Source organism: Emydura macquarii, unplaced genomic scaffold, assembly GCF_026122565.2.
Source record: "Emydura macquarii macquarii isolate MOO-44397 ecotype Brisbane River unplaced genomic scaffold, CSIRO-AGI_Emac_v2 contig_2676, whole genome shotgun sequence".
Taxonomy (NCBI): Eukaryota; Metazoa; Chordata; order Testudines; family Chelidae; genus Emydura; species Emydura macquarii.
Window position 1 is genome coordinate 13,794,338 of NW_027132813.1, and position 27,982 is coordinate 13,822,319.

Consider the following 27,982-nt stretch of genomic DNA (forward strand, 5'->3'; position numbering starts at 1 on the left):
TTCATTCAGTGTCTGGTCACACTCAAAAATGCTGTAATACTATAAAGATATACAGTGGGCTTATTTACATGGTGGATAATATGCTCTACAGTGGTGCAATTTCTAAAGTGCACTACGTGTTGGACAGTAACTGGTCCGTGTAGACCTTATCTGGTGCACTTTAAAGTAGTGCTTTTTGAAACAATACTGTGTTAAAAGCGCACCAGGGAACCATTAGTGCACACCAGCAGGGGTCTACACAGACTAATACATATATATAATGCAATTAATACTCTGTCTCTCTCTCTCTTAAAAGGAATATGTACATACACAATATATATGTTTTTTCCCATTTTGCCATATGACCAAAATAGACACTTACATTCAATGCACATACATTTGCTCATTTAAATTTTTTATTAAAATCCAAGTAGTATTATGTATACTTCCTTACTGAAAAAAGTAAATTCAATAAACTGCACATTCCCCAATACAATCGATTCAATAACTCCAAGTACTGCCTCTATTCACTCTTCTCTTTGCAACCAGAGAAGCTAAAAACATTCTTTTTAATTGAAAGCTTAGAGTATTTAATCATTTTTACCCTTAGGTAACAGCTTTGCAACCCATGTTAGGGTTGCAACCTAAAGATTCAAATAAAGGAGGTTACCTATTGTAACTAATGGTTCTTCAAGATATGTGGGTCCCTATCTGGATTCCATGAGCCAGAACTGTTCAATGTCTGTGGACCCCCGTGCACACCTTGCGTCATTCATGTGGTATGCCCGAGGTCTTATGTGGCTGCACAAGGTGACGCCCCCCTCAGTTTCCTCTTACTAACAGGCATTGAGCCTCGCAGCAGAGGGAAATGCGGGGAGGAGGGCAGGATTGGAATCCAGTTAGGGAGCACATGTCTTGAAGAACCATCACTTACAGTAAGTAACCTCTCTTTCTTCTTCGAGTGTTGGTCCCTATGTGGATTCCAGTTATGGGTAGCGTAGCAAGCAGTCACCAGTATGGAGATGAGTGCTAGGGCTCAGCAGATGCGAAAGTTTGTAGGTCTGCACAGCCTATTGGTGTGTCAGTTGATGATGAGCTGGCTATGGCATAATGTACAGTGAACATGTGAATAGAAGCCCATATTGCAGCCCTGCAAATGTCTTGCCACAGGATATTGGCAAGGAAGGCAGACGTAGCGGCCTGTGCTCATGTGGAGTGAACTTTGATACTTGGTGGTAGCGGGACTTGGCAGAGGGAGTAACACTCCATGTTACATTGGGAGATCCACTTAGAGATGTATTGGGAAGAGAGTGCATGACCTTGGCAGTATTCCACTATTGCGATGAAGAGTCTTTGTGAGGCCCGAAATGGGCTGGTAGGATGGAGATAGAAAGCTAGAGCATTATGGACATTGAGGGAGTGTAGAGTGTACTCTCTGTTGGAGGAGTGTGGTTTGGGTTAAAAGACGAAGAGCTGGATGACCTGGTTGAGACGGAATGGTGAGGCATTGGAATTGTGCAATGATGATAGTGACAGCGATAAATCAGTCTCTTGGGAGAAAGGCACTGTGGCACGCTGTAGCCCATTAGACAATACACAGTTATACAAATCACACTGTAAGGGTGTACATAGGGTACATGAGGTACAGTGTGTCACAGGCACGTGCTGTCTGGGAGTCCAATCTGACTCCAATGAATGTGAGCTCCTCAGTCGGTATGAGGTTAGACTTTTCTTCGTTGATGCCTATTGGTTGGTAAGGAGATCCTGCAGAGTCCAAATGGTGTTGAGCAAATGGTCATGGGATGATGCCACTAAGAGCCAGTCGTGCAGGTACGGTAATACAGAGTGGCCCAAGTGGCACACAGATGCTGCCATGATAGCAAAGATCTCTGTGAACACACGAGGTGAGGTAGCTATCCCAAAGGGGAGGACACAGAACTGACAGTGGGATTGCTCCACTGTAAAACGAATAAATCTACAGTGTGCAGGATAGATGTCCATGTGAAAGTAAGCATCCTTCATAGAAAGCTGCAAACCAGACCCCATGTTGGAGGGAAGGAATAACCTTGACCATGCGGAAACGAAATTTGTGGATGAATTTGTTTAGTGCGCTGAAGTCCAGAATGAGACAAAGGTTCCCCTCTTTTTTTGGTATGAGGAAGTAGGGGGAGTAGAAGCCATTTTTCCAATAGTGAAATGGAACTGGTTCTATGGAGGAATGCGTGAGTTTCCTTGTGGAGGAAGCATATCTGAGTTGGGTCCGCATGGTTGTTCGGAGGTGGATGTCGGGGTGGAAAGGTGTGAAATTCTATCAGATAACCCTGTCGTACGATGTCCAATCCCCATCCCGGTGGTAATCTTGCTCCATTGTGGGCAAATAGAGTAAGACGGCCTTCAAACATGATCGGGGGAGCCAGTGGGTGAGGAGGAGTTCGCGGTTCTCTGATGTTGAGTCAAAAGGGTTGTCTCAGAAGACGTTAATGGAAAGTAGAGGTAGTTAAGGTAGAGGTGGTGGAGCGTCAAGAGCATTGGGAGTGTTGAGGATGACAAAGTTGCTCCTCCTGGCATGGAGGGTAAGGTTGGTAGGCAAGTCAGTGCGGGTACCTGGGTCAGTAAGCCTGGCAATTTTGAAATTGTGTGGGGGCCAGAGTGTACATGCCTAGGGACTGAAGTGTCACTCAACAGTCCTTTCAGGAATTAAGGCTCTCGTCTGTTTTGTCACTAAAGAGCTTCTGGATGTCAGAAGGAATGTCCTCCAGGGTGGTTTGGACCTCCTTAGGAAAACCAGAAGTTTGTAGCCAGGAGTCCCTTCTGAGCACCACCCCGGATGCCAGGGAGAGAGCCGCCATGTCTACTGCATCCACTGCCGCCTGGAGGGAGACTTTGGAGACCAGTTTGACTTTGTCAATGAGGGCCTTAAATTCCACTTGCTTGTCCTCCATGAGAGAAGATTGGAATTCTGCTAGTCTTGAATTTGACTTAAAGTCATACTTCGCTAGAATGGCCTGATAGCTGGCAAAGCAAAACTGGAGGCCAGTGGATGAATAAACCTTGCGGCCAATGAGGTCTTTTTGGCGGCTCGATCAAGAGGAGTAGTCCTGGGGTGTTGTTGCCTGGCCTGCTGGATGGATGCTTTCACCACTGAGTTTGGTGGTGGGTGCATAAAGAGGAAGTCAGTGTTCTTGGCTGGAAGAAAGTACCGTCTCTCAGCATGCTTAGGCGTTGGGGTGCAGGAAGCTGGGGCATGCCAGATTGCCTGAGCTGGCTGTAGGATGGCGTTATGAATAGGCAATACTACCCAAGTTGAACCTCGTGGTTTAAGGATGTTGAGAAACTCATCTTGTGAGTCTTTGGCATCTTCCACTGGTAAATTCAAGGCCATTGCCATACGTCTCAGAAGGTTCTGGTATTGGGGATGGTTGTTGGGCAGGGATAGTCTGAATGGGATGATCGCCTTGTATGGTGATGAAGATGCACCGATCGGGAGGGGCGGATCCGCTGATCCCGGAAATTCTGGCAGTACCTGCGGTCCCATGGAGCTCCATGGTTCGTCATACACCGAGAGAGGTGTGGTGTACTCTGAAGGTAAGTCCATAAGAGGGATCCCATTCTTGCCAGTAGTGCCTCTGGTCTGCACTGGCTTGGGGGCCAGGTGGGTACCGGAACCATTGTTCCTGAGGTGGGACTTGCATTGGAGTGTATTGATATGATCACGGGCTGTACTGTCACTCTGGAGAGAAATGTGGTTCAGGCTCCAAGGACCAGTCGGATTCTGAGTGATCCGATAAGGGCGATGCAGTCAGAGTAGGTGGAATGGGCAGCTGTCATGGCAGGTCCAGCAGCTGCATGGCTGAAGGGTAGCAGAGTAGCAGCGGCTCATCGGCTGGGGATGAGGGCTGCCCAGTGCTCCATAAATGTGCGATGGTCCCTCCAACAACATAAAAAGTTCAGCCATGGGGTTTCAGGGCGAGATACATCCCAGTGTATGTGGCACCGGGGAATACATAGGCGGCTGCCGTGGGACACTGGTGTAGTTTCAGGCTCATCTAGGCGTTTCATTTTCCTATCTGCCTTTGCCTGTTTGGGAGCTGGAGCCACTGTATCTGAATGTGAATCCTTGCCTGGTTGATCTTAGCTTGGAGAGGCAGAGGGAACACAGCACTTGGAGGTGGTCCCTTTTGGGGATCCACCTTTATGCCTGTAACCGTGCTTCTTGTGCGCACGGTGGGCCTTGGTCTGTGCCGTCAATACTGCTGGTGTCGTCGTTGCTGGAGATGCAGTCACTGTCGGTGCAGCTGGGCATTCCAGCAAGTCCATCGGTGACACTGCAGGGTGCGCACGCAGACCCATTGCCTCTTCCATGAGGTGTTTCTTGAGCCTAAGTTCCCTCGCTTTGTTGGTTCACGAAGGAAAGTAGTGGCAGATAAATCGCCGTGCAATTATGTGGGTCTCACCAAGGCAATAGAGACAGCATTGGTGCTTGTCGCACAGTGAGAATGATTGTGGCTACGTTTGGGCATAATCCTCCAAACAGGGTGGAGTGTCCTAGGGAGGGGAGATCTTGGAAACTAGCGGCTACTTAATACACTAACTAGAACTACAACAATGCACTAAAACTACACTACTAACGAAGGTTTGTTTTTGTTTGTTTTTTGCTACGTAGCTTGTCTGAAGAATAAGGAGAACGTTCTGATTCTAGCCATATGGCAGTAAGAGGAAACTGAGGGGGCGTCAACCTGCGCAGCCACATAAGATCTTGGATGTACCATGTGGACGACGTGAGGCGTGCATGCGGGTCGATGAACACTATTTTGAACAGTTCTGGCTCCGGCACATGCACACCTATGTCTGGAATCCACATACGGAGCAGCACTTGAAAAACACAGGGACACACTACTTAGTCATCACCTCCTGTAGTTCAATTTACAATGACCTGCAATAATATGTCCCACTTTAAGATAAGACATTGATCTTGGCAGTGTAAGAGGGTGTCAAGAATGGGTGATGCCAAGGGTATCTGGTGACTCCTGAACACACAATGAGGTATAACCTCAGTGAATGAGATGGAGAAATACAGAAAGCAATGGGAACAATGAAGGAAAGCATACATTTAAACTTAGACTGGGAAAAACAAATTCAACAGAAAATAAATGCACTGTGACATAAACCTTTGAGGAAACCTTTAGAATGAAGTGTACAGATGTCACCTAAAGATTCAGTAATGGCTTCCTTTAAGTTTTGTGTGCGGAAAGGGTTCCTCATATTCGCTATTCAAATTATCATACTCCAATAATATAAAAGCTCAATAAGCAACAGTGTTGCAGACCAAGCACTTACTTATAAGGTGCTTTTTTTCGTGTTGCCACACTAGTTAAGAGAGAAGACTGAAACCAGCCTCCCAGTTGGTCTTTTCCTTCCAAGTATAAATCCGCCCTTTGATCTGCACCTTAAAACAAAAATACGTCAACTGATTTTTTTTTTTTTTTTTTTAAACATCAGTTTATATTAGATTCCCAAATACCTTTTGTAGGCTCATGGTAAAAAGAAGTAATCAGAAGAAATATCAACATGTGTTGTAGTAGACATATCTATAAGTGGTTACAAAATACTATAGTTTTGTTCTGTGAAACAATAACTAGTTTATTTACTACTGTAAAAAAGAACAGAATGAATTTTTGAAAATACTACAAGTTATGATAATGTCCACAGCTACTCAAGCACAGCAGCTAACAGACAAAACAATAAGCGGTCATTAAATGCTGAGAACCATTAAACTCTGAGAATTTATATGCATCATACAAGCTTACCTCCCACATGGGCCTTTAACAAAATAATACTGAATTATGAAAATACAGGCTATTATAATATTGCCTATTTTGCACTCAGTGCATTTCATAAGGATCTCATAGCATTTTACAAATATTTGTATTAGTTAATGAGAAAACTGCAGGTTTCAATATAAACAACGAACAAACTAATTCCTAGCATAGTACACAACTGAGCTACCAACAGTACAAGTCTTGGGAAAACAAAAGTCTCTGAAGTTACACGGGCACTCAAAGGGGAGAGAGATGGGAACTGGTGGTTATTCCACAGTCACACAGTAAGAATTTTTTCATGATTTTTAGCCAAATTCTTCCTTTAATCAGTTTCATGCAATAGCTCCTTTTATGCTCCCCCTTGGACCACCTGAAACAATTCCTCTCTTTCTCCCTGGTGTTTACAGCCTTTATCTATTTGTTTAGCTTAATGGAAGTTTCGATATTCAGATTCATCCTGTAATAAAAATAAGTTCAACATTTCAAAGGTCAAGGACATTCAGCCACTGCTAACTAAGATGCGTGAGTGGAGGTTATGTTTTTCTATCCCATTAATTTATTCCTTCAAGAAAATCCATAAAAATCTAGTTAGAAAGCACAATAAAAATATTAATCTTAATTAATTAAAATTAACAAGAGACTGCAAAATACATGTAAAGAAGAGATAAGCACAATAATAAATGTAGCGAGTAAGCAGCTCATTAAAGGATTCAGTTTTAAAGCAAGACCTGCAATAATCTTGGCATCTATCACTGATTTACTGTACACAGAGTATTTTTCTCTGGCAAGTCAACTGCTTGAAAATTTCAGTTCTTGCAATGTAGGGAACGTAAAGAAAAGATTTTTTTTTTAAATAAGGGAAAATCAAATCTAGATGACTGAAGAACCTAAATAAACTGTCTGCAAATAATCCATCAAATTAATATCTATTAGTGTTAGAATCTAATGGTATGCCTGCAAGGACAGCCTGCCCTGGTGAATATACTTTACATTTTTTATGAATTCTTGAATGTTATGTGTCTGTAGAAATAGCGGTACTCTGAGCCTATATTTCAGATTAACTAAATAATGTATAAGATATAGTCTAAATCTATTTGATAGTTCTCATCTCAATTTTAATGAAAAACAGCAAAGTAGTAGTGCCTTTGTGTCAACTTTAATTAGAACAGAATGTAAATTTCTTAGCTATGTGCAAAATTATGTGACAGTCCTAAAGAATTTTCAGTTGTTTTTGATATTAATCAACTATAGGGCATAGGTCATTAAGGTGTGTATTACAGTTTATGATCCCTTTTGGAATGGATTTCGTCTATATCTTTGATCTTACAGACTTTAACCTCTAGATTAAAATGTATTGTACTTTAATGCCAACAATTAGCCACGTTTTACTTTAAATCTTCTGGTCAGCACAAAAAGTTAAAAAGTACAGATAGGCATGCTGTAAAATAATCACATTCATTCAGTTAAACATTAACTAGTGAGATAGAGAAAGAATTATGGTGCTGCATGTAAAATTCTTCTCTTGGACTGGGGGTTAGGGTTTAATTCATTGCCTACTGAAGTCAATGGGAGCCTTTTCCATTGATTTCATCGCGCTTTGGATCAGGCCTTATGCCATGAGATAATGAAGACCTATGCCCATGCTTAAATAGCTCCACTGAATTCAACAAGTTTAAATAAATTATTCACTGAATCTGAAATACAAGTGCAGAGAGTGATGCTGTTTATATAGGCAAAAATCTGAGACGATAAAAAATGAGCAAGTAGGTTAGCCAACGTATGGTGCCTTTGCAGATAAATCACTATATACCATTTTTTTCTACTCAGTGGGACTAAAGATAAGTCTATGCATATGACTTTGTGGAAATAGGACCTTACCATGTAAATGGTCTAAGTTTTGACACAAGAACATGTCTATTTTACAGTTAAAATATCAGAGATCCCAAGTCCTTTATCAATGTTATGATCATTAGTAGAGATTTATACATGACTGGAAAAATGTTCTCACATTAGCTTTATAAAAATGGACTGTTGGTTCAAAAACATATGCAGATGCTTTGACAGGAGTACCAAAAGAGACCTGAGGATGATTAGACAGCTAACAAACTGAATGAGATCTTGTAATATAGCACAGCAGCAGAAAAAGGCAATGTAGTTCTCCAAAGCATGTGCAGAAGCATCACTTCCCAAACCAAGAGGACAATGGTTCTGATATGACATTAGTGGAATTGCATCTATGATTCCACATAATTTTGGGCATATTTTTACAAGATGTAGATTTTTTTTTGTTACTCTTCTCTGAACTGTCTAGAATTTATAGGAATTAAATGGTGAGGAAAGATTAAGTCAAACTAGACATTTATATCTTAACTAAATGACACCCTAGAATGTGTGTCTGAGAAACCCACAATAAACAAGTTCAGCATCTGAAAGGTGAAACTTCCAAACCAGAGACAAACTATTCAGGGAAACTCAAAGGGGTATTTTGGGGAAAAAATGGATGAAGTTGAAAAAAATTGTGCAATGAGACCACCCAGGGATGTGGAGGGGGTGGGGGCGGAAAGTGAGAGAGAACAAACAAAAAACCCAGTGAAGCCTACTCAAGCTAAATAAAACTAGATTGGGAAGAACACTCAACCAGTTGTAACTTACAGTCCAACAACAGTAGGGATGGAAAAATGATAATACATCTTTTCCAAATCTACATCTATGATGTAACTTGAACCAAGTCTGTCACTTCTAATGCGGTAGTTTACAAATTTAGATGGATTCAGGAAAACACATACTTAATACACTGGAGGAAGTCACTCAGATACTATGGTGATGAGCACAATATACACAGAATAGAACAAACTGTTCCAAAGCAAAACAAAAGCATTTCCATTAAAATTAATGCATGAATTAACCTGCATGGAGTGCACATGCCACCGTCTTCATTGTTCCCCACTTCCCCAAGCGTTTTTAGTAAATATACAAGGGTCTTAAAAAAAACCTGTACAGAGAGAAAAAAATGTTCTATCTACTTTAAGCCATTGCCCAATCAACAACAAAAATAGTTGTATTTCATTTATTTCAATTTATTTATAGCACCTATATTAAAAGCCATTATTTAGTGCCAAGCTGTATATTATTTATAATAAAATATTTATTTATCCAATAAAAAGTTTGATAGCTGATTTTGTGAGAAACTGCCTCTCTTCCCTGAAGTGTTACAGTTATAGTCAGTTGAGATGTCGGAGCTAAGAGCCTCCTTATTTAACAGAAATGAGGCTACTGGTAAGATGCTTTCCATTGAAGGATCCTCTGATTTGGAATCTGCTGCTCTTAACATGTCTACCAGAGCTGTTAATTTTTTTTCTCATTCATACTGAATGGGATCGGATGCGTTATATCAATGTGGTGAGCAGTTAAATACTTATTTCTGTTGTGGAGGATTTTTATTTTTGTAATTGAACATTTTAGATACTGTAAAGCAGATAGACAGGACAGCCACTTGAGAGTGAAAGTATGAATTCTTTGATCACTATAAATAAAATGTCCCCTTCCCATTCCTCAATTCCAGAATAGGCAGGCACAGAAACGCTGTTTTAAGTTGCTGGGTGGGAAGGAGTGGTGTGTTTGGCCTGGTCTACACTGGTGGCTTAATTCGAATTAAACTCCCTTAATTCAAATTAATTACTCCCGCGTCTACACTTGCACATTGTTAATTTGAATTAAGGAGCCTTTAAAATCGAATTAATAAAACCACCTCTGCAAGTGGATTAGCGCCTGAAGCACATCAGTTAATTCGCACTAGTGTGAGTGTGGACGCAATGGGACTTAATTCGAATTAATTGGTCTCCAGACTATATCCCATGATGCCCCATTTCAGTACCCTCCCCCAAAGCAGCTCCAGGAAGATTTAAATCTTCATTTCCTGCAGTGAATGGGTTTAAAATCCAAGCTGTGATCACCCCCCCACACACACAACAGACCTGTTGCAGTGTGTCGCTTTAAGGGTTTGAAAGATTTCACCACCCCGCTCCCCACATTGCACTGCTTTCTAATTCGAATTAAGGCTGGCTAGTGTGGATGCAAGAAACCAGCACAAACACTGTAGTGTGGATAGTCTGCAGCGCTTTCTATAAATTGCTTTCTGTAATTCGAATTAAGATCATTCGAATTAGTGCTGCAGTGTAGACATAGCTTTTGACTAATCTCAGGTTGGAAGAGGGAGCAAGTAGCAAATGTAGTTGTTATAAGTGGCACAATTTATAAACTCTGCATGAAACTGATGCAAATGGCCATGATTGGAAGTGGGGGGAGCCATCTTTGAAAGACTAGCGTCCTTGTGCTGCTTGCTATGGACTCCTGTCACTGAACAATGCTTTAAACACATTTAAAAACTTAACTCTGCAAGACCTATTTTTTCAAAACTGTTGCATCTCACTTCACCACAAAACCACCACACAGATCACAAGTATTAAATTTAAAATCTGAGTATGTACATATCAGATAGAATAACAGATTTGCTGAGAAACAGCTAATGCAATCCTATTAGAAGTGGAAAGTCTAATGTAAAGTAAGAACCCCAAACCTACCCAGCACCACTGCCAAAACCAGCTGTTTAACTGGGATTCCTTGTTGCTCTGAATTTTTGATTGTTTGGTAATCAGTTACATCATTTTTTTGCTATGTACTTATGGTCATTAGTGTCACAGCTTTTACCCCATATTAAACCCTCCAGTGGTCTTGAATTTAACCTACACTTATTGTCCTTCGTTAGGGCCTAGCCCTGTATAACTTTCAGTAATCACAAGACAGTAAAAACTGCAAGAACCTTTGTGAGAATTGTTGCGGTCACTTAACTTTTGCAGCAAAATTAATAAATAGTACTTTACATATATATGGCACACTATCTTTTGCAAACCAGTATGCTGTGATGAATCCACAAAAAATATTGGCCTCAAAAGTTAATAGGTTAGGGGCAAATTAAGATTTTTTTCTACCAAACGAAGTTAACTGATCAAAGAGATCCTGAATTACCACATGCTAAATTAGAGATGTTCAAAATTCAAAATATAGTTGATTTTAATGTGGGCTACTTTCTAGCCAAGAAAAAAAACCAAAACCAAAATCATTCCCCCCCACCTGCACATGGGGAATAAGTTGAGAAATGGAGGTTACTTAGCTGTAAGTGGAAATTCCCTATCTGTATTCCACATGTGGGTACACATGTACATCATGTGCCTGAGACTGGAGATTTCTAGCAAGTAGTGTCCATTGGTCCACACCCCTGCAATTGCTCTCCTCATGATCCGGAACCAAGGATATAAAAGGTGGTGCACACTGATATCTCTCCCAATATATTTTACCATGAATCAGATAAGACCTGAAGCAGTGGGGAAGGACACTGGGTAGTGGAATATAGATAGGGACCACACATCTCAAAGAACTTCCACTCACAGGTGAATAATCTCCATTTCTTCTTCAAGTGCTGGTTTCTATGTGTATTCTCTACACATGGGTGATTGGCAAGCAAGCAGTATTCAAACAGGAGGAGGATGTGAGGATGTCTGTAATACGGCTGCCTCCAGAGCTGCATCTACGGAGGAGGCCTGGACTAGAGCATAAGGTTTAATGAAGGTGTGGATGGAGCTCAGGTGCTGCCTGACAAATGTCCAGTATAGGTCCTTCTCAAAGAGATGGTGTTGAGGTTGCCTGTGTTCTCGTGGAGTGGGCCCTCTGGGGGAAGAATACGTGCCAACTGATGATAGAGAATGATTCATCCAGAGATCCCCTTAGAGACTCTCTGGGCAAATAACTCTTGTTCACATGATCACTCTGCTATAGCAACAAACAGTCTCGGTACTTTCCTGATGGGGTTCGTTCTTTGTGGATAAAAGCCTCAGGACCTTCTGATGTCAAGGAGGTGCAATGTCTTTTCTTCACTGGAAGCATAAAGTTTTGGGAAGAATACAATAAGTGAATAGTTTAGTTCATGTAAAACTCAGAAATTAGGTTGGGGATGAATTCTGGTAGAGGCAAAGTCATACTTTTTCCTCCATTAAATATATGTATATGTAAAAGTATATGGCACATCAGTCATAAGTGCTCCCAATTCACTCACCCATCTGACATGACTACAACCAAGAAGGCAACTCCATGGAAAGGCGTGACCTAGAACACATGGCCATCAATTTGAAGGATGGTCTGATGAGAACTGAGATTACCAGGTTGAGGTCCCATTGCTGTGTGGGTTTCGCTACCAGTGGAAAGGTCCTAATGAGACCTTTCAGGAAACTAACTGTGGCTGGGTGAATGAAGATAGTGGCCTTCCATTGGGGAAAGACTACTGCCTGGTAGTCTTGCAATAAGCTAACGAAGTCCAGATGACTTGAGGGACAGGAGTTAGTCTAAAATAACAGGAATATCTTCTGATTCTAGTGATTTTCTAGTGGAGACTTTTCTGCTGTGATTGAGGATAGTGGATGGCCTCTGAACATGAACGTTCCAAGTCTGACGCCTATCCAAATACCAGGCATGGGATGAAGAAGGTCTGGGTTGGGATGTCTGATCCTGTCATTCTCCTGAGTTAAAAGATTTGGAGAGGGATGGATACAGATGGGAGTATGGGATGAAATTCATAGGAAGTCCAGTAACCAAAACTGTCTTGGCCAATTGGGTGCGATGAGGATGACCTTGGCCATGTCATGGCATATTTTTCACAGAACCTGAGGTAGCACGGGGATGGGCAGGACCAAATGAGTGGAAGGAATTGTAGGCTAGATGGACTGCTCTTTGCTCTAGGAAGTTTGTATGTCTCCCGGTCCCCAACAAGAGTCAAAAAGCCCTGTGCAGAGTGACTATCTATGTGAGCTTTTCATCCTATGTGGGATGCATCCATGATAATGGTCGCATCAGGTGTGGGTGTAAGGAAAGGAACTTCCCCCATGCATTTGTTCGGGTTCATCCAGCAAACAAGAGAAGTTGTGATCTTATTGGGAACTGCTAGTCTGTTATTCATGTTGTGTCTGTCTGGTGAGTAAACAGACTAGAGCCAGACTTGCAAGCAACAAAGGTGGAGCCTGGCAAATGGCATTATATAAATTAATGCGGCCACATAGGGAAAGAAAGACCTGGACTGTGGCCCGAGGTCTGAGGGTAACTTAGCTTATCAAGTTGTTCATGGCTTGGAATCTTTCCATATGGAGGTAGGCCTTTGCTGCTGTTGAGTCTAGGGTTGCTCCTATAAAGTTTATGGTCTTTGTGGGAGTCAAAGTGGACATTTTTTTGTTGATGCAGATTCTCAAGGAAGACTGCAGACAGAGTAGGAATAGGGTTGCTGAGTGGACTGCCTTGCTGGATCTGCCCATCAGGAACCAGTTGTCCAGATATGGAAAGATGGTATAGTTGTTTCATCTGGGCTGCCACCAGTGAAAAGACCTCTGTGAGGACCCTAGGCGCTGTAGCTAGTCCAAATGGGAGCACTCTGAATTTGTAGTACTCTTGTTCTACCAGGAATCTGAGGAAACTTCTGTGGGTAAATGTCCACATGAAAGTAAGCAGCTTTCATGGCAAGAACTATGTATCCTCCCTCCAGAGGAGATTATCGATGCCAATTTGACTATGAGAAATTTTGATTTTCAAATAGAGAACTAAAATTTACTCAGTTTACTGAACTCATTTCAATGACATCTAGTGCACAGAACCAAAGATTGATTAATTTTTAAAAGGTCATTAAGATTTTTAAATAGGAGTGCTAGAAAACATCAGCTTTAACAGCAGAGAAACAGGTTGTCAGAAAATTGCTGGAGATCTATTCTTTCATTTAAAAAAAAAGTTATTTAACTGGCCACTTTTTATGCAGAAAGACAGCTCAAACTATAAACTGTTCCCCCTAGAGGGAACGAGGGATGTCAGTAGAAATAGGAGAATTTTTCCTCCAAAACTGAAGTTGATTTACACATGGTTTGTGTTATTAAGCAACATTATGAAGTGATGCTTGCTACAATTAGAAAGTTCTTATGAACACTTATGGCTGGCTGACTGAGAACGGAAAGCAGAAAATTAATGTTGATTTACTGAATTTATCTATTCAAAAGAAAAATTCCTCCTCCCTGCTCTGCCAAATCCCCTGCTAGACCCTCCCCATCCTGCATCCCCGCCATTCCCCTCTAGCTGGTCTTTTGCGATGTTATGGGGAGACTGTTTTCTGGTTTTGGAAGGGCACAGCCCATTTTGGACACTACTGAAACTTCAGATCTAAGATCATAAAATTAGAGCACTTATGTGAAGACACCAAATATTAGTGAGGCAACAGCATATCACACTTAGTATCAGCAACATGAATACATGAAACAGACTAAATCAACAGTCTGTGAGGCAACATTTCTAAACTGCACGCATAAGAGAGAGCAAATGTGGGACTAGCTTCTCTATGATGCTGAGTTAAGATAGTTCAGCTACCATTACAGTGAGTTTGCTGACTTTTTAATTGTGGTACTTTTACTGACTGCTATGTCCCTGGAAGTTATACACCCTTAAGTTACCAATATGTACTCTTAACCTTACAGTTTTTTGCCTAGGATAGTAGAAAAAGCTGATACACAGTGTCCACACTATTTTGGGTAATGTTACAATATATGCATTATCACTATAGCCTTCCCATTTCTTTTGATAAATGTGAATAAAATTATAGTATGGTCCAGCTAATGCTACTATGAGGATTATTACTGCAAGAAAATAAAAACAGCAAAACAAAGCATCCTGTAGATAATTTTATAGAACATACTGCAGTAACAATTGTGCCTTTAATTTACGGTCATTCTTCAAGAATGTTTGTAGGGGCTTAGGAATGTAAATAGCCAGGCTATAGTCACTTTTTACAAATCAACTAGTTTAAAAATATGAACTTTAATGTATGCAAGTGTCCTTTAGAAAATACACTGTTTGCTGATTATACCATTGCCTGACTGCGTTGCTAGGAAATAAAATCTCTAATACCAACGTGTTTTACAATTCAACATGATTGCTATCACACAATTATATTCTCCTGGTTTAAAGTTCAACAAACTTGATGTACTGCACCAGATTCTTACCCAGGAATGGCACCCTTTGGAGTCTCTGTGGATATATCAAGTATTTCTAAAATTTTAAAAATATTGTTTCTTTGTTTTCTTTAGGTTGCTTACATGTACAACTCAATTGTAACTATTATTGAATTATATTCCATGCATGGAATCTCAAGCACTATAAATCTCAGCTTTTGTAATGTCAAAAAGTAACTCATAAAAGATTGATGTACTCAACAGCAAGTATTTGCACTAAGAGATGCAGTACAAAGTCACAGCACAGCAAACTGCACTTGCTACACAAAATGATCAGAAGTGACAACTTCAGCATCCATATACTTTGTTGTGTGTAATTATGATTAACATTTTCAGTGCTAATTCTAGTCTTAGTTCTATACAACTCTGAAAGACAAAGTCAGTACACAACAAAACAAATTCTGAAATGTTAATTCAAGATAAATTGAGGTCTGCAAGTTAGCAGCAACTGCTTTTCATAACAGAAATCGGCAATTTTAAATCTGCGCATCTTTAGTTTTTATTTTAAAAATGTATATGGTATTTCACATGCCAGAATGATCAACAGTAACTCATTCAAAAACATGAACTTTTCAGAATATTGAAAATGAGTTTGCAACCATCAAATCCTGTTCTTAAAAGGCTTTGCAATCAATGACATCATCCCAAATTTGCCACTGGCTTACACCAACTCAACTCCATTGACTTCAGAGGTGTTGAGCATAACAGTAGTGCATCTAGCCCACCAAGTATTTCAAAAATATATTCAACATATACCAACTCCATACCTTCTAAAACATGAGCCCAGGAAGTTCCACTATCAAACCAGATATCCAGGACATCCTGTCCCTGTACATAATCCAGTACATCATGGCTACCAACCTATTGAAGTAACAGTTATTAGCATTAATAAGTGTACATAGAACATCCTGTACCTTTAACTGGAAGAAGGGGAGTAGAAGTAACCACACCAGAATTTGGTTTCGGTCCACCAGCTTTGTAGAAGATTTCAGGAAACATGCACATTTCGCAAGAGGTTATTTATAAAATTGTATGCGATAGTTACTTTTCAGAAGACTAATGACCCCCCACAAAAGTCAGAAGCTAGCATTAATTGCATACTGGTCCATACTTCATGTGCACAGTGGCTGAAGAATTGGGCCATGAAAGCAACACAAACGGTAGCAAATACTACATAGAAACATCAGAAAAACTAACCTCAGCCAGCAGAAACAGTTAATTACATCTGGAGCCCAACTGTGTATTAACTGTGCCCTCAGTTACCTGCTGAGAGATCCCAATGGAACTACATCCTAAATGCCTAGCACAAGTGTGACGTACAACAGTGAGATATAACATAGTACAATACATAGTCAGGATGTGCTCTCATTTGACACCTTATAACAAATACAAAATCCTAAGGATCACAGAAATATCTGAGGGTTTTGTATTGCTGCCCATCATTGTAGCACCTGAGTGCCTCCCATGTGAAATCAATAGCATTAGCTATATTGCACTTACTGTGTTATGAGAGATTTAGGATCTCTCCCCTCTTCCAAATATCCACCCCTTACATTTACAACCAGAAAGTTACCTTTGTTGCAACCTCTCTTGGTAGAAGCTGTTCAACAGGAAGAGTCCACCACGAATCACTTCCATGCTGCTCCACTATTTTAATAACATTTTCAATGATTTCACTGTGTAAGATGGAAACAGATTAGCATAGTTCAATCAAGGAGCTACTATACATTCCCCAGAATAACTGAGACTCAACGTAATGATATATATTGAGATATAAACCAAAACAATTAAAGCAGCAGTTTTCAAGCTTGGGCCATGAACCACCAGTGATCTGCAGAGCCCTTGTTGGTGGTCCACATGTTGCAATATTTTGAGAAACATGCAGTGAAGGATTACGGGGCTGGGACGCAAGGTGGGTCCATGAGTGAGACTCTCTTTCTCATGAGGTCGCCTGAAGAATGTATGAATTGGAGAACCACTGCAGTAAACAAATGTGTGTATTCTACCTTTATAGATTTTTGAAGAATTATGAACTGCACTCCCCGAGATTTGTGGTTGGCGCATCAGATCAGAAGTACAGGAAATTCCATTAAACTCCAGGAAGCAGTCAACTCGTCTTGTTATTATAATAAGTGGAAAAGACATTTTCTGTGGGTAGCCAACAACTGCATAAACCCAGATTCAGCTCCTGTTCAATCCATACTGGAGCACTTCAACTTGCTTCACCTAAAATCGTTGGGACTCTCCATATAATCAATAAGAGTACATCTTGCAGCCCTCTCAGCAAATTACAGTTTAGATGAGCAAAAGACAGTATAAGCCAGAGCAAAGAGGAAATTCTCTTGGAAGGGGTTCATATGTTTACCCTCCAGTTAAGAGAACATACGGCTACATGGGACTTCACTTTAGTACTTTTGTGGCAGTATTTCTCATTAGGCCTCTCTCCTTAGGGGAAATTTAGCAACACACTTTGGATGCTAGATTTATTTAAATAGGTCTAAGGAATACAGAAAATCACCTGTTTGTCTCTTATGAGGAAAAGAGTAATGCTCAGGCAAATGCATCCTAATACCTTTTTTAAGTGAGTTAGACTCTATTAAAGTGAGCAATTAAGTGAGAAAGGCTATGTCTACATTTCTGGCGGCACGGCCAACAGTGCAGGATTGATTTTGTGGGTTCGACTGAGCGTCAGTGAAGACTCACTCAAACGAACCCGGAAGTCAACTCTCTAAATCCATCCCAGCAAGAAGCGTAGTGCCGTGTCGATGGGAGGGCATTTCCCGTCAGCGCAGCACAGTGGAGATGCCGTGGTAAATAGACATTAGGAAGTTGACGGGAGATACGCAAGTTAATGTACATAGTTTGCATATCTCCCGTCGACTGCTGCCGAAATCCGCAGCCAGTGTAGACCAGGCCTTAGACTCTATTAAAGACTGTTAAAAACATACCTCTGTTCCTTTTCCAGAGGGGCTTAAAGCACACTCTATTCGTGTGAAGACTGCTTTTATGGTCTGCCCGAGAAGTATTTAGAAACCTGCAGAGCTGCCAATTGGACCTGGATTCATACTTCCCAAAATATTTCTCAAATCTGGCATCTAAATCAGATGTGCTATTTGGCAAAGGAGCACTACAGTCTGCTTAAGTAGGCCTCCTTGTCCCACTGTCCAGAGGCAGGAATACTGCTTCCAAACATGGGAATGTGAAGATGTCACTTAAAAAAAGAAATGAAGGTTACTCACTTGTAACCAGAGTTCTTCAAAATAATCTCTGCACTTCCTGCTCATCTTTCCCATTTCCTCAGAGTTTCAATTACAACTTTTGCAGTGGACTGAACTGTTCCATGTCTACTTTTATAGCTATGAGGAGAGGGGATGGGGTGGGGGCGTGAGAGTATCCCAATGGGCATCACTACCAAAAGATTCCATGAGTCTAAGCTGCATCACCAGTGCCTCTCGAGAGCATGAATGTGCAGAATCCCTCAAGAAGATCTCTGATTACATGCGAGTAATCTTCCTTTTCTTAAAATCTGTTAAAATCTAGATTATTGCTAATTATGGGCCAATCCCCGTACATGAAATCACTGGCAAAATTGCAACTGTTTTTTAAATAGGAGTTGCCTCTTCATAGCAATGGCCCAACACACTTATTCAACTCAAGAATTTGATGTTATGGTCTCTCTATATGTAAAACAACGACAAATCAAAAATTTGAACCAAAACTGAACTACTGGCATTGAAGCTGGCCTCCCTCCAATTTCTGGGATATGCATAAATCCGAAGACAGTAACTCAGTTTTGACATTGCTAAAGTCCCTACAGTATAATAAGTATGCTGTATAATTCCAGTTTATGTCCTGGAAGGTATAATTCCAGTTCACGTCAAGTGGAATTGTTCCTGAAGTAAATCACAGAATAGAAACACTGATCAGTCTTGACTAATGGCTCTGGCATCAAATTGGAAAAGTTTTACAGGCTCTCATCAAGGAATCAGGAAGTTTAGACTTGAAATTAGATGAAGGTTTCTAAGTTCTGGAACAGACTTCCAGGAGGAGCAGTGGGGGCAAAAAACCTAGCTGGCTTCAAGACTGAGCTTGGTAAGTTTATGGAGGGGATGGTATGATGGGACAGCCTAATTTGGCAATTAACTGATATTTGACTACTAGCAGTAAATATGCCCAATGGCCTGCGAAGGGATGTTAGATGGGGTGGGTTCCTAGTGTCTGGCTGGTGAGTCTTGCCCACATGCTTAGGGTTTAGCTGATTGCCATATTTGGGGTCAGAAAGGAATCTCCCCCCTGGGCAGATTGGCATAGGTCCTGGGGGGTTTTCGCTTTCCTCTGCAGCATGTGGCCCAGGTCACTTGCTGTTGGATTTGCTGTACCTTGAAGTCTTTAAACCATTATTTGAGGACTTCAATAACTGAGTCATAAGTTAGGGGTCTGTTACAGGAGTGGGTGGGTGAGGTTCTGTGGCCTGTCTTGTGCAGGAAGTCAGACTAGATGATCATAATGGTCCCATCTGACCTTAAAGTCTACGAATCTATGAGATCTTATCCTTAGTTAGTATAGACCAATAATAATCCTAGAGAAGCTGGCAAAATTGTTTCTAGACTACAGTCTAGAGAATTGATACAGGGCTAGATAATGGACCAAACTCATCCCTTATGCATCTCCACCATGGGGTAACTGCACTTCAATGAAGTAGCATCATGGATAAATTTGGTCCATACATCCATCACAATGTTTAAGTGATCGTACTTTTGCAACATTTAGCACACAATTGTAACAACTTTTCTTCAATAAAGAGCACAATGAACTAGAGTCTTAAGATGTTCTCTCAGGGGAGTTTCTATTATTTGCAACTGGCCTACTACTGGTAGGCTTTGTGCGCCTCCTGCAAAAGGCTAACAGCCCCAAGCATTTATTCATAGACTCTGAGGCCAAAATGGACCATTGTGATCATCTAATCTGACCTCCTGTATAACACAGGCCATAGGACTTTCCCAGAATAACTCCTAGAGCATAGCTTTTAGAAAAACACTCAGTCTTGATTTAGAAATTTTCAGTGATGGAGAATATACCATGATACTTGGTAAATTGTTCCAGAAGTTAATTACTCTCACCGTTAAAAATGTACACCAATCTGAATTTGTCTAGCTTTGACTTCCAGCCATTAGATCATGTTAGACTGAAGAGCCCATTATTAAATATTTGTTTCCTGTATAAGTCAGGTCACCCCCTGATTGTCTCTTTGTTAAACTAAACAGATTGAGCTCCTGGAGTTTATCACTACAAGACATGTGATCTAACCCTTTAATCATTCTCATAGCTCTTCTCTGTACCCTCTCCAATTTATCAACATGCGTCTTGAATTGTGAGCACCCGAACAGAACACAGTATTCCAGCAGCAGTCACATCAGTGTCAAATACAGAGGTAAAATAACCTCTACTCCTACTTGAGATTCTCCTGTTTATGCATCCATGGATCCCATTAGCTCTTTTGGACACAGCATCACACTCGGAGATTACATTCAGCTGATTATCTGGCTTAACCCCACATCTTTTTCAGAGTCTCTGCTTCCCAGGATAGAGTTACTCATCCAGTAAGACCTACATTCTTTGTTCCAGATGTATACATTTAAAGTTAGCTGTATTAAAACATAAATTGTTTGTTTGGGCCCAGTTTGACAGATTTCTAGCAGAAGCTAGTTCCAGAGCTAGGGACCCACCACAAACACTGCCTTTGATAACATAGCTTTTGAGCATGTTTACTGAATGCAGAGACTGCAACGGGGCATACACAGCCTCTGAGCTCAAAGACTTTTGTCTGATGAAGGGCACTCATTCATCTTAGATACAGAACTAGCCATCAGGATCCATGAATTCGTCATCTTTAGACTTGATTACGGTAACATGTTCTATTTGGGCCCGACCATAGGAGCCTTTTGGAATCTTCAGCTCCAATGTAACAGTGTATTACACTTTGCCTTCTGCATGTAACGAAGTTTATTACACCTTACTCAGTACTCTGCACTGGAATCAAATCCAATCCCCAAGTAAAATTCAAGATGCTTGTTACCATCTATAATATTCTACAAAATCACCACCACTGTTATTTGAATGCCCATAAGCAGAGATGAGCCCAGTAACTCTCCACAATTGCAAGCTATCTTGAAAAATTCCATAGGAAGATATCCTTAATTGAAGGTTCCTGCAATTACGTTCCCTGCCACCTAGTAGAGATGTAGAAATAAGTTCCATCAACTTATTGACACCACAGCTCACAGTATCTTACACACTATCCTACAGACTTCATGTAGACACTGAACAAGAGGGTTTGAGCATAGCAGAATGAGCCCTCCAAAGAAGAGTAATTGCCCATGAAAACCCGCTTGGCATTGCTTTTCTAGAAAGAGCGACCATAACTTTGAATCTCTGTTTGTTCCTATCAGTCTCTACAGTCAAATCAGCTGCCTCTCACGATCAGTGCTGGAAGATTTTCTGTAGAACTGGAAATACCGACAGGGAAGTCTGACTGCTGTTCATTGCCACAAGATCAATGCTATTTCTGTGCCACGTCCACACTATATGCCTTGTACAGTCTGACGGACTGTAATAGCAATTTGAGAGGAAAACCCCTTAAAATCCACCAAATGAGATCCACTAAGTAGGCCAAAACTCTGCTTTGTCAACAAGCAGTCAGTTTTGCAACCCCCAGCATGGAAAGTTCTACTAAAAATGGCAGATGAATAATAGATCTGTTTAGCCCAATCAATAGGAATTAAATAACTGTTACAAAACAGTTCTTCTAATTAAAAGATATTAGTTCCTAATTTATGCTTTAAAAAAAATTAGATGAGAAACTTCTAGTCTGCATCTGATTTTTAAGCATATAAGAGGTTTTGACTGTACTGAAGAACGACAGAGAATGCAGTAAGCTACCTCCTACCTACCTATTTTCTGAATGAAAAGTGTTTGCTCCAGAATAATTTGCCAAGCAGACAGTCTCAATAGAATTAGGGGCAAAAATAGTCTCCCAAATTTCTACATGGTAGCCATAAATAAAAAGGTGAGAAAAAAGAAAATTCAGACAAATATATGGAATGGCAATTTGTGTTATCTGTAATAAAAATTTGTTTACTTGTTCCCTGTAGGCCTTCAGAAGAAAATGCAACCTTGCTATCAATCTTCCTTGTGTGTGAATGGTGTTAGAAGCTTTCCCTATTATAAAGTTTCTCCAACCTCATTAACCAATTGTTTTCTCTACTGTCTCTATGAATACTTCTACAGATACATCCAGGGTTGGCCTATCCTTTTATCAAACATAATGTTATACAAAATAAAGGTCTATATGATCTATAATTTATAAACATGAGTAGGAGTTTATTTTAGAGTGCAAATTCCCCTGAAACTGACATGAATGAACAGATAACTTTCTCTTCTTCAATATAATAGCATCAGATAATTTGTCAGATTCTCTTAGTTAAATTATGCAATTAATTATATGAAATAAAAATTGTCAAATATTGACAGGTTTACTAATCATTAACCAGTGTTCTCAGGTTTTTATGGTAGTCTGAAGTCAACTAATTGTAAAGGTTCAGCAATTTAAAATTATTCACATCTCATTCAATTTCTTTAACAAGAACTATTGTATGATATTTAAATTATCCCAGAAAGTATTTTAAAGATGATTCCAAGGATGTTACTTCTGCCCCCCTGCAAAATTTTAAAAACCACTCCTCTGACCTCTCCTCAGGATTCTTATGAAGAATAAGTGTTCTCCCTATAATCTGTACAGTTATAGAACACATATCGTATGCATATCTTAAAAACGAAGGAAAAATTCTCTCTACATGATATATTTATGTAAAATGCAGTGAAAAAACATCTCTCTGAAATAGCTACTTACCACTCTACAATCTATAAGCTTCCATGTGAGTACAATAATTCATAGAGTAAGCAATAAACCCCATTGTAAAACTTTGCCTTAGTCATAGATCATATCTAAAAGAGCTTGCATTACGTGTCACTTGCTAGGTCTCTAACAGTGGAACCCATGAGGTAATTCATGCTACCATGACACCACCCAATCATTTTGAATTCTGATATTGCTTGTAATGACTGCTTATTTAGGGTGTTATCGGAAATAAAGCGGCATTAAGATGATTCCCAGCAGAAGAAAAAAATAGTTCCTGTTGTTCTCTACTCCTCTTTCTTTTTGTAGAAAGAGTGCACGGTAGATTCTCTTTTTATACAGGTATCAGTACTTTGCCGGACAGTACTTGGGAAGAGAAGGGGTAAGTTGCTAATATTCTGAACTTACTGAAATACAGTAAAGTAAATTTAATAAAATTATTTACTTTCAATTTTAGATCTATTTATTCAAGAGACATGCAACTTGATTTTCTATGTAAAATTTAAGTGATTACATCCTTAACTGCTAATAAAATCAATGGAAAAGGGGAGAACACTTCTAGGAAAATTTATGAGTCCAATATAACAATTAATACCAATCTTTAGATAACTACTACTTAGCTTTACTAATTCGTTATCTATAAAAGTTCTCATCTCATTGATATTGTTACATTTTCCTAGATTTATAGAAAAAATAATTAAAATATTTACTTGATGTTGGAGAAAGCCAATTGTATGAGTCAGAATGATTATTTAATTTGTTGAATTATTGTTTTGTGCAGTTTTTTAAATATGCACGCACACACACACTCTCTTAATCACTATTTGAAACCTGCAATTATTTAATGTATAACTTCTCTTCTCTCTCATATAGGAAGTAGGAATTTGCCTTTTTACTAAAACTTTTGAACTCATAACTTAAATGTGCTGAAGAGGCAGAGGTACTTTTTTGTGGGATTTAATATTTATGAGTTAAAATACGATTTAGGTCAATTTTTAATGTTGGAAGATGATGCTTGCTGCTGCATGCCCAAAATGTCTGCAATAGCACATGTGGATGCCAGTAAGCGAGCGGATTCTTGGACAGATGGAGCATTAAATGTAACTCTCGTAAGATTAGAATTTAGTTCTTGTTTTTCAAATAAAAAGTCACAGCAGAACTGCGAACTTTTTAAAACCTTAATGTCTTAGGATGCAACATACATCCTGCAAAATAAAATGGAAAGTTTGTGGGCATAACCTGACTTGCACAGAAAAATGGCATGGATTTATTTTAACATAGTAACTATATTTACGGTAAGTATGGGGAATCATTCAAGACTAACCAGCAGCGTTATCAGATGTAACAGCAACTCCATGTGGACTACACTGACTTCCAGTGGAGATGCTGTTACTTTTGATATTCACTGACAGAATGTGGAGGAACGGCGAACACACACATATACTGGAGTTAAAAAATATAAGTGTAATTTTCTTTTAGATGACAGTTTGTTAGAATATTTTGTTATAATATTGAATCATTCATTTATATTAGCGAATATTTAGAAGACATTAGAAGCTCTATTATTATCGTATCATGCTATATACTGTAATTTATGAGAACCAACTACAAAAAAATAAGTAGGATTGCTGGACATTTTATTAAGAACTGGTGTACAGGAAAATGACCTATGAATTGACAGACTGTCTTCTAAATTTGTCTGTCATTTCTGTAGGTCAGTATTCTGTATGCCTTAACTGCTTTGGAACAAGAAGTCTGCTATAGCTAACAGAGAAAATTTACCACTGGCTGTATTGTGAAATATTTAGAACAAACAACAGTATAATACTTATTTTTAAATCAATGCTCATTATTTATATTTTTTAAAAAGAGCAACAGATGTTGTAGCAGCTGAAGAGAATAAATCTAATTTTCAACCATGCATTGTACATGTTTTTTTCCATCCTTTAATCTCATGTGCTGTATAGAGCCTTACTCACCCCCAACACGTTGCTTTTTGACATTCATGAATAATGGGGCTGATATCTACTTACACAAAGGTGGAGCTGCTGATCTATTGCCATATTTTCCCCACAAAAATGCCCCAACTATGTCACTGTTCATACAACTCCAGCAACGTGCCAGAGCTCAAAGGTTTACAAAGGCACACCTTTTGGCATATGTTCTTGGCCTTTAAGATAGCTGTTGCCCAGCTAAATGCATGCAATCAGTCCTATTTGTGCATATTACAGCATTTTCTCTATAATTTCAGAGGAAAATATTGTTTAAGGCACATTTTTTTAGTTTGTTTACTGACTGCCAAGTTATGCTTATATAAGTGTTTTTTGTTTTTAACATAACACTAAACTGTCTTTAAATGCTACTTTCTAGATGGACTATAATGGCTCCTGAAGAAGAACTATATACTACTGTGTAAATATATATTCGAGGTCTTTTTGTAAATGCCTTTTAAACTGGATGAATGAATTTCACATGTAAGAGATGACCTTTAACCCAATAAATAGAGCCTTTACACATTCCTGTCCAAGAGTACGTGGGCACTATTTGCATGCTGATAACAAATATCATAGACAGAGAAAGTGAACAAAGAGAATCGTGTGCATGCACTACACACATTGACTAGCTTTGAATACTAAATGTAAAGTGTATTGCACCCTTAAAACCAACTTTGCAGAAATGGCATTATTGGGTTCCATACCCATTGTGTGTGACTGACTTCTGTATCAAATTTGTTCTGTCCTGAGAATTCACCCCGAACTCTGGAAGTCAAGCCATAAGAGGCTCTGCAACCAATTTCCACTCTCCTTCATCTATGTAATCTTATTATCTTTAAATAGATTTGCATAAGGGTTACTGCAGGTGTCACCTGAATACAATGGCGTTTCAATGGTATATCTGAAGGCAGGAATTGACTCAGAAAATCAAATATGGAAAGCAGTGACACAGTGAATATGGAATATGAATATGGAATTCCACAATGCCATCTTCACAAAAGCATCTTTTACTCACATTTTAAAATCTCTTCCCCCCAAAAAGCTAAAGGTAGTACCCTCATCATGAAAAGAAAGAGCTCAATGAAAGTTTCAGTTTAAAAATTAAAAGCAGTTTACCTATAAGTGCAAGACACAATCAGAAGAAAAAGCACTTTGGAAAATGTTAATAAAATTCTTTGGGAGATTTTTGTTGTTTATTTGACTGATTTGTTTTTAAGTATCAGTGTACTTGGCTGAAACATACTACTTATTTTAAAACTTAGTTCAGAATTTTTTTGCATGGCAGTTGTGAACTCCTGAAAAGCAGAGTTTGCAGTAGATAATAGGAGTGTTGTATTAAGCCATGAGAGGTAACTATCCCACTCTGCTCAGCACTGGGGAGGCCTCAGTTGGAGTACTACATTCAGTTTTGGGCACTACATTTTAAGATGTGGAGAAATTGGGGATAGCAACAAAAATGATAAAAGATTTAGAGTAACCTGATCTATGAGGAAAAATTAAGAAACTGGGCATGTTTAGTCTTGAAAAAGAAGACAGACGGGACCTGGTAACAGGTTCAAATATGTTAATGGCTGTTTTAAAGAGAATAGCCATCAATTGTTCTCCATGGCTATGACGGTAGGACAAGAAGTAATGGGCTTAATCTGCAGCAAGGGAGATCTAGATTAGATATTAGGAAAACATTTCTAACTGTAAGGATAGCTAAGCACTGGAATAGACTTCCAAGGGAGGTCATGGAATCTCTGTCATTGGAGGTTTTTAAGAACAGGTTAGACAAAACACCTTTCAGGGATGGTCTAGGTTTATTTGGTGCTGCCTTAACATGGGATGGGATGAACTAGATGACCACTCAAGATCCCTTCTAGTCCTACATTTCTGAGTTCATGATAAACAGGCTTCCTTAACTCTAACTGTATTAGATGGTGCTGGAAACAAAGGTTTATATATGAAAGCCTGACATATACACAAGTGACCTAACTTTACAGTAACATATACCTCAAACAGGAAATAGGAGGTCTCAGAAGAATATGGGGCTCTCTGAAAAAATGAAATGGTCTCCAAATTAACTCTGAAATAGGCTACTGGTTTCTTATTCTGCACCTGATTTGGCCATCCTACTTTAGTCTTCTCATTTCATGGGCAGCTGTCAACTCTTCAATTTCAGAAATTATTGTAACAAATAATTGGATAGTTGAGTTCATAATGCTGACATTATAGTCCTAATCTGTTCTAGCTACCGCATGCATTTGCTGTTTTTTAAATGTGATACTTATGACTGACATCAGACCTACTGAAGAATCTATTAAATCACAGATTTTCACTGAGTTTCAAGGAGGCTCATCAGCTGACTGCTAGTTAGTGGTATGAGACAGCCTAGATTACCAGCTTTAGACCACGTTCAGTAATGAGACATTGGCCCTTCTTTTTCCATTCAAAATAACTATAGAATATAAAATTAAATATGCCAAAAACACACCTTTTACACAGTCAAAATATATTTGCTCGCACTTCACTTGTTTGTAGTTTTAATATTTTCTATATCAGAACAAGACGGGAGTCTTATTTTTTATATGACTAAAATAGATACCTGTTTATCAGGGATTCTCCTGTTGTCTTATGATAGAACACGGGAATTGGAACACCCCAACTCCTCTGTCTTGAGATGCACCAATATGTCCTTCTGTCCAGCATTTCTAGCATTCTATTCACTGCTGATGCCGGAATAAATTTCACTTTTTTTAACACTTCCTATGAAATAACCACAACTAGAATTATTTAAGGTTGAAGAGAATTCAAAATTTAACAAAAGGATACTATTTATTCTCTCAGGACATGAAGAGCTACTGGCATAAATCCTCACATATTGATATAATATGCTCCAAGATGATATCTCATGGCAATTGATCACAGGGATGTCACCACCACCACCACTCACTTTATTTTCAACTTAAATCTACCTATCTGAACTACTTACATGACCCCTGCTACCAAGCACCTCACGATCTTTAGTGCATTTATCCTCACAACCCCTCTACTATCCCAATTTTACAAATAGGGGACTGAGGCACAGAGACATTAAGTGATTGCAAAGGCCTTACAGGAAATCTGGGCTTAAGTGGGATCTTGAACCCAGCTCTCCCAACCACTGGAACCATCCTTCTGCTGAGTCTTAAATGGTAAAGGGCA

General features: G+C 39.5%; 1 protein-coding gene across 1 annotated transcript in view; it reads right to left on the reverse strand.

Annotated features, from left to right (window-relative positions):
• IARS2 (isoleucyl-tRNA synthetase 2, mitochondrial) overlaps positions 1-27,982 on the reverse strand; it is a 50,315-nt gene that overhangs the window by 10,742 nt on the left and 11,591 nt on the right. Inside the window, exons 12-15 of the mRNA XM_067564933.1 lie at positions 27,384-27,544; positions 16,461-16,563; positions 15,655-15,748; positions 5,317-5,425 (exon numbers count right to left, since the gene is read on the reverse strand). Of these exons, the coding sequence (XP_067421034.1) occupies positions 5,317-5,425; positions 15,655-15,748; positions 16,461-16,563; positions 27,384-27,544 (467 nt within the window). The remainder of the gene's footprint in view (positions 1-5,316; positions 5,426-15,654; positions 15,749-16,460; positions 16,564-27,383; positions 27,545-27,982) is intronic.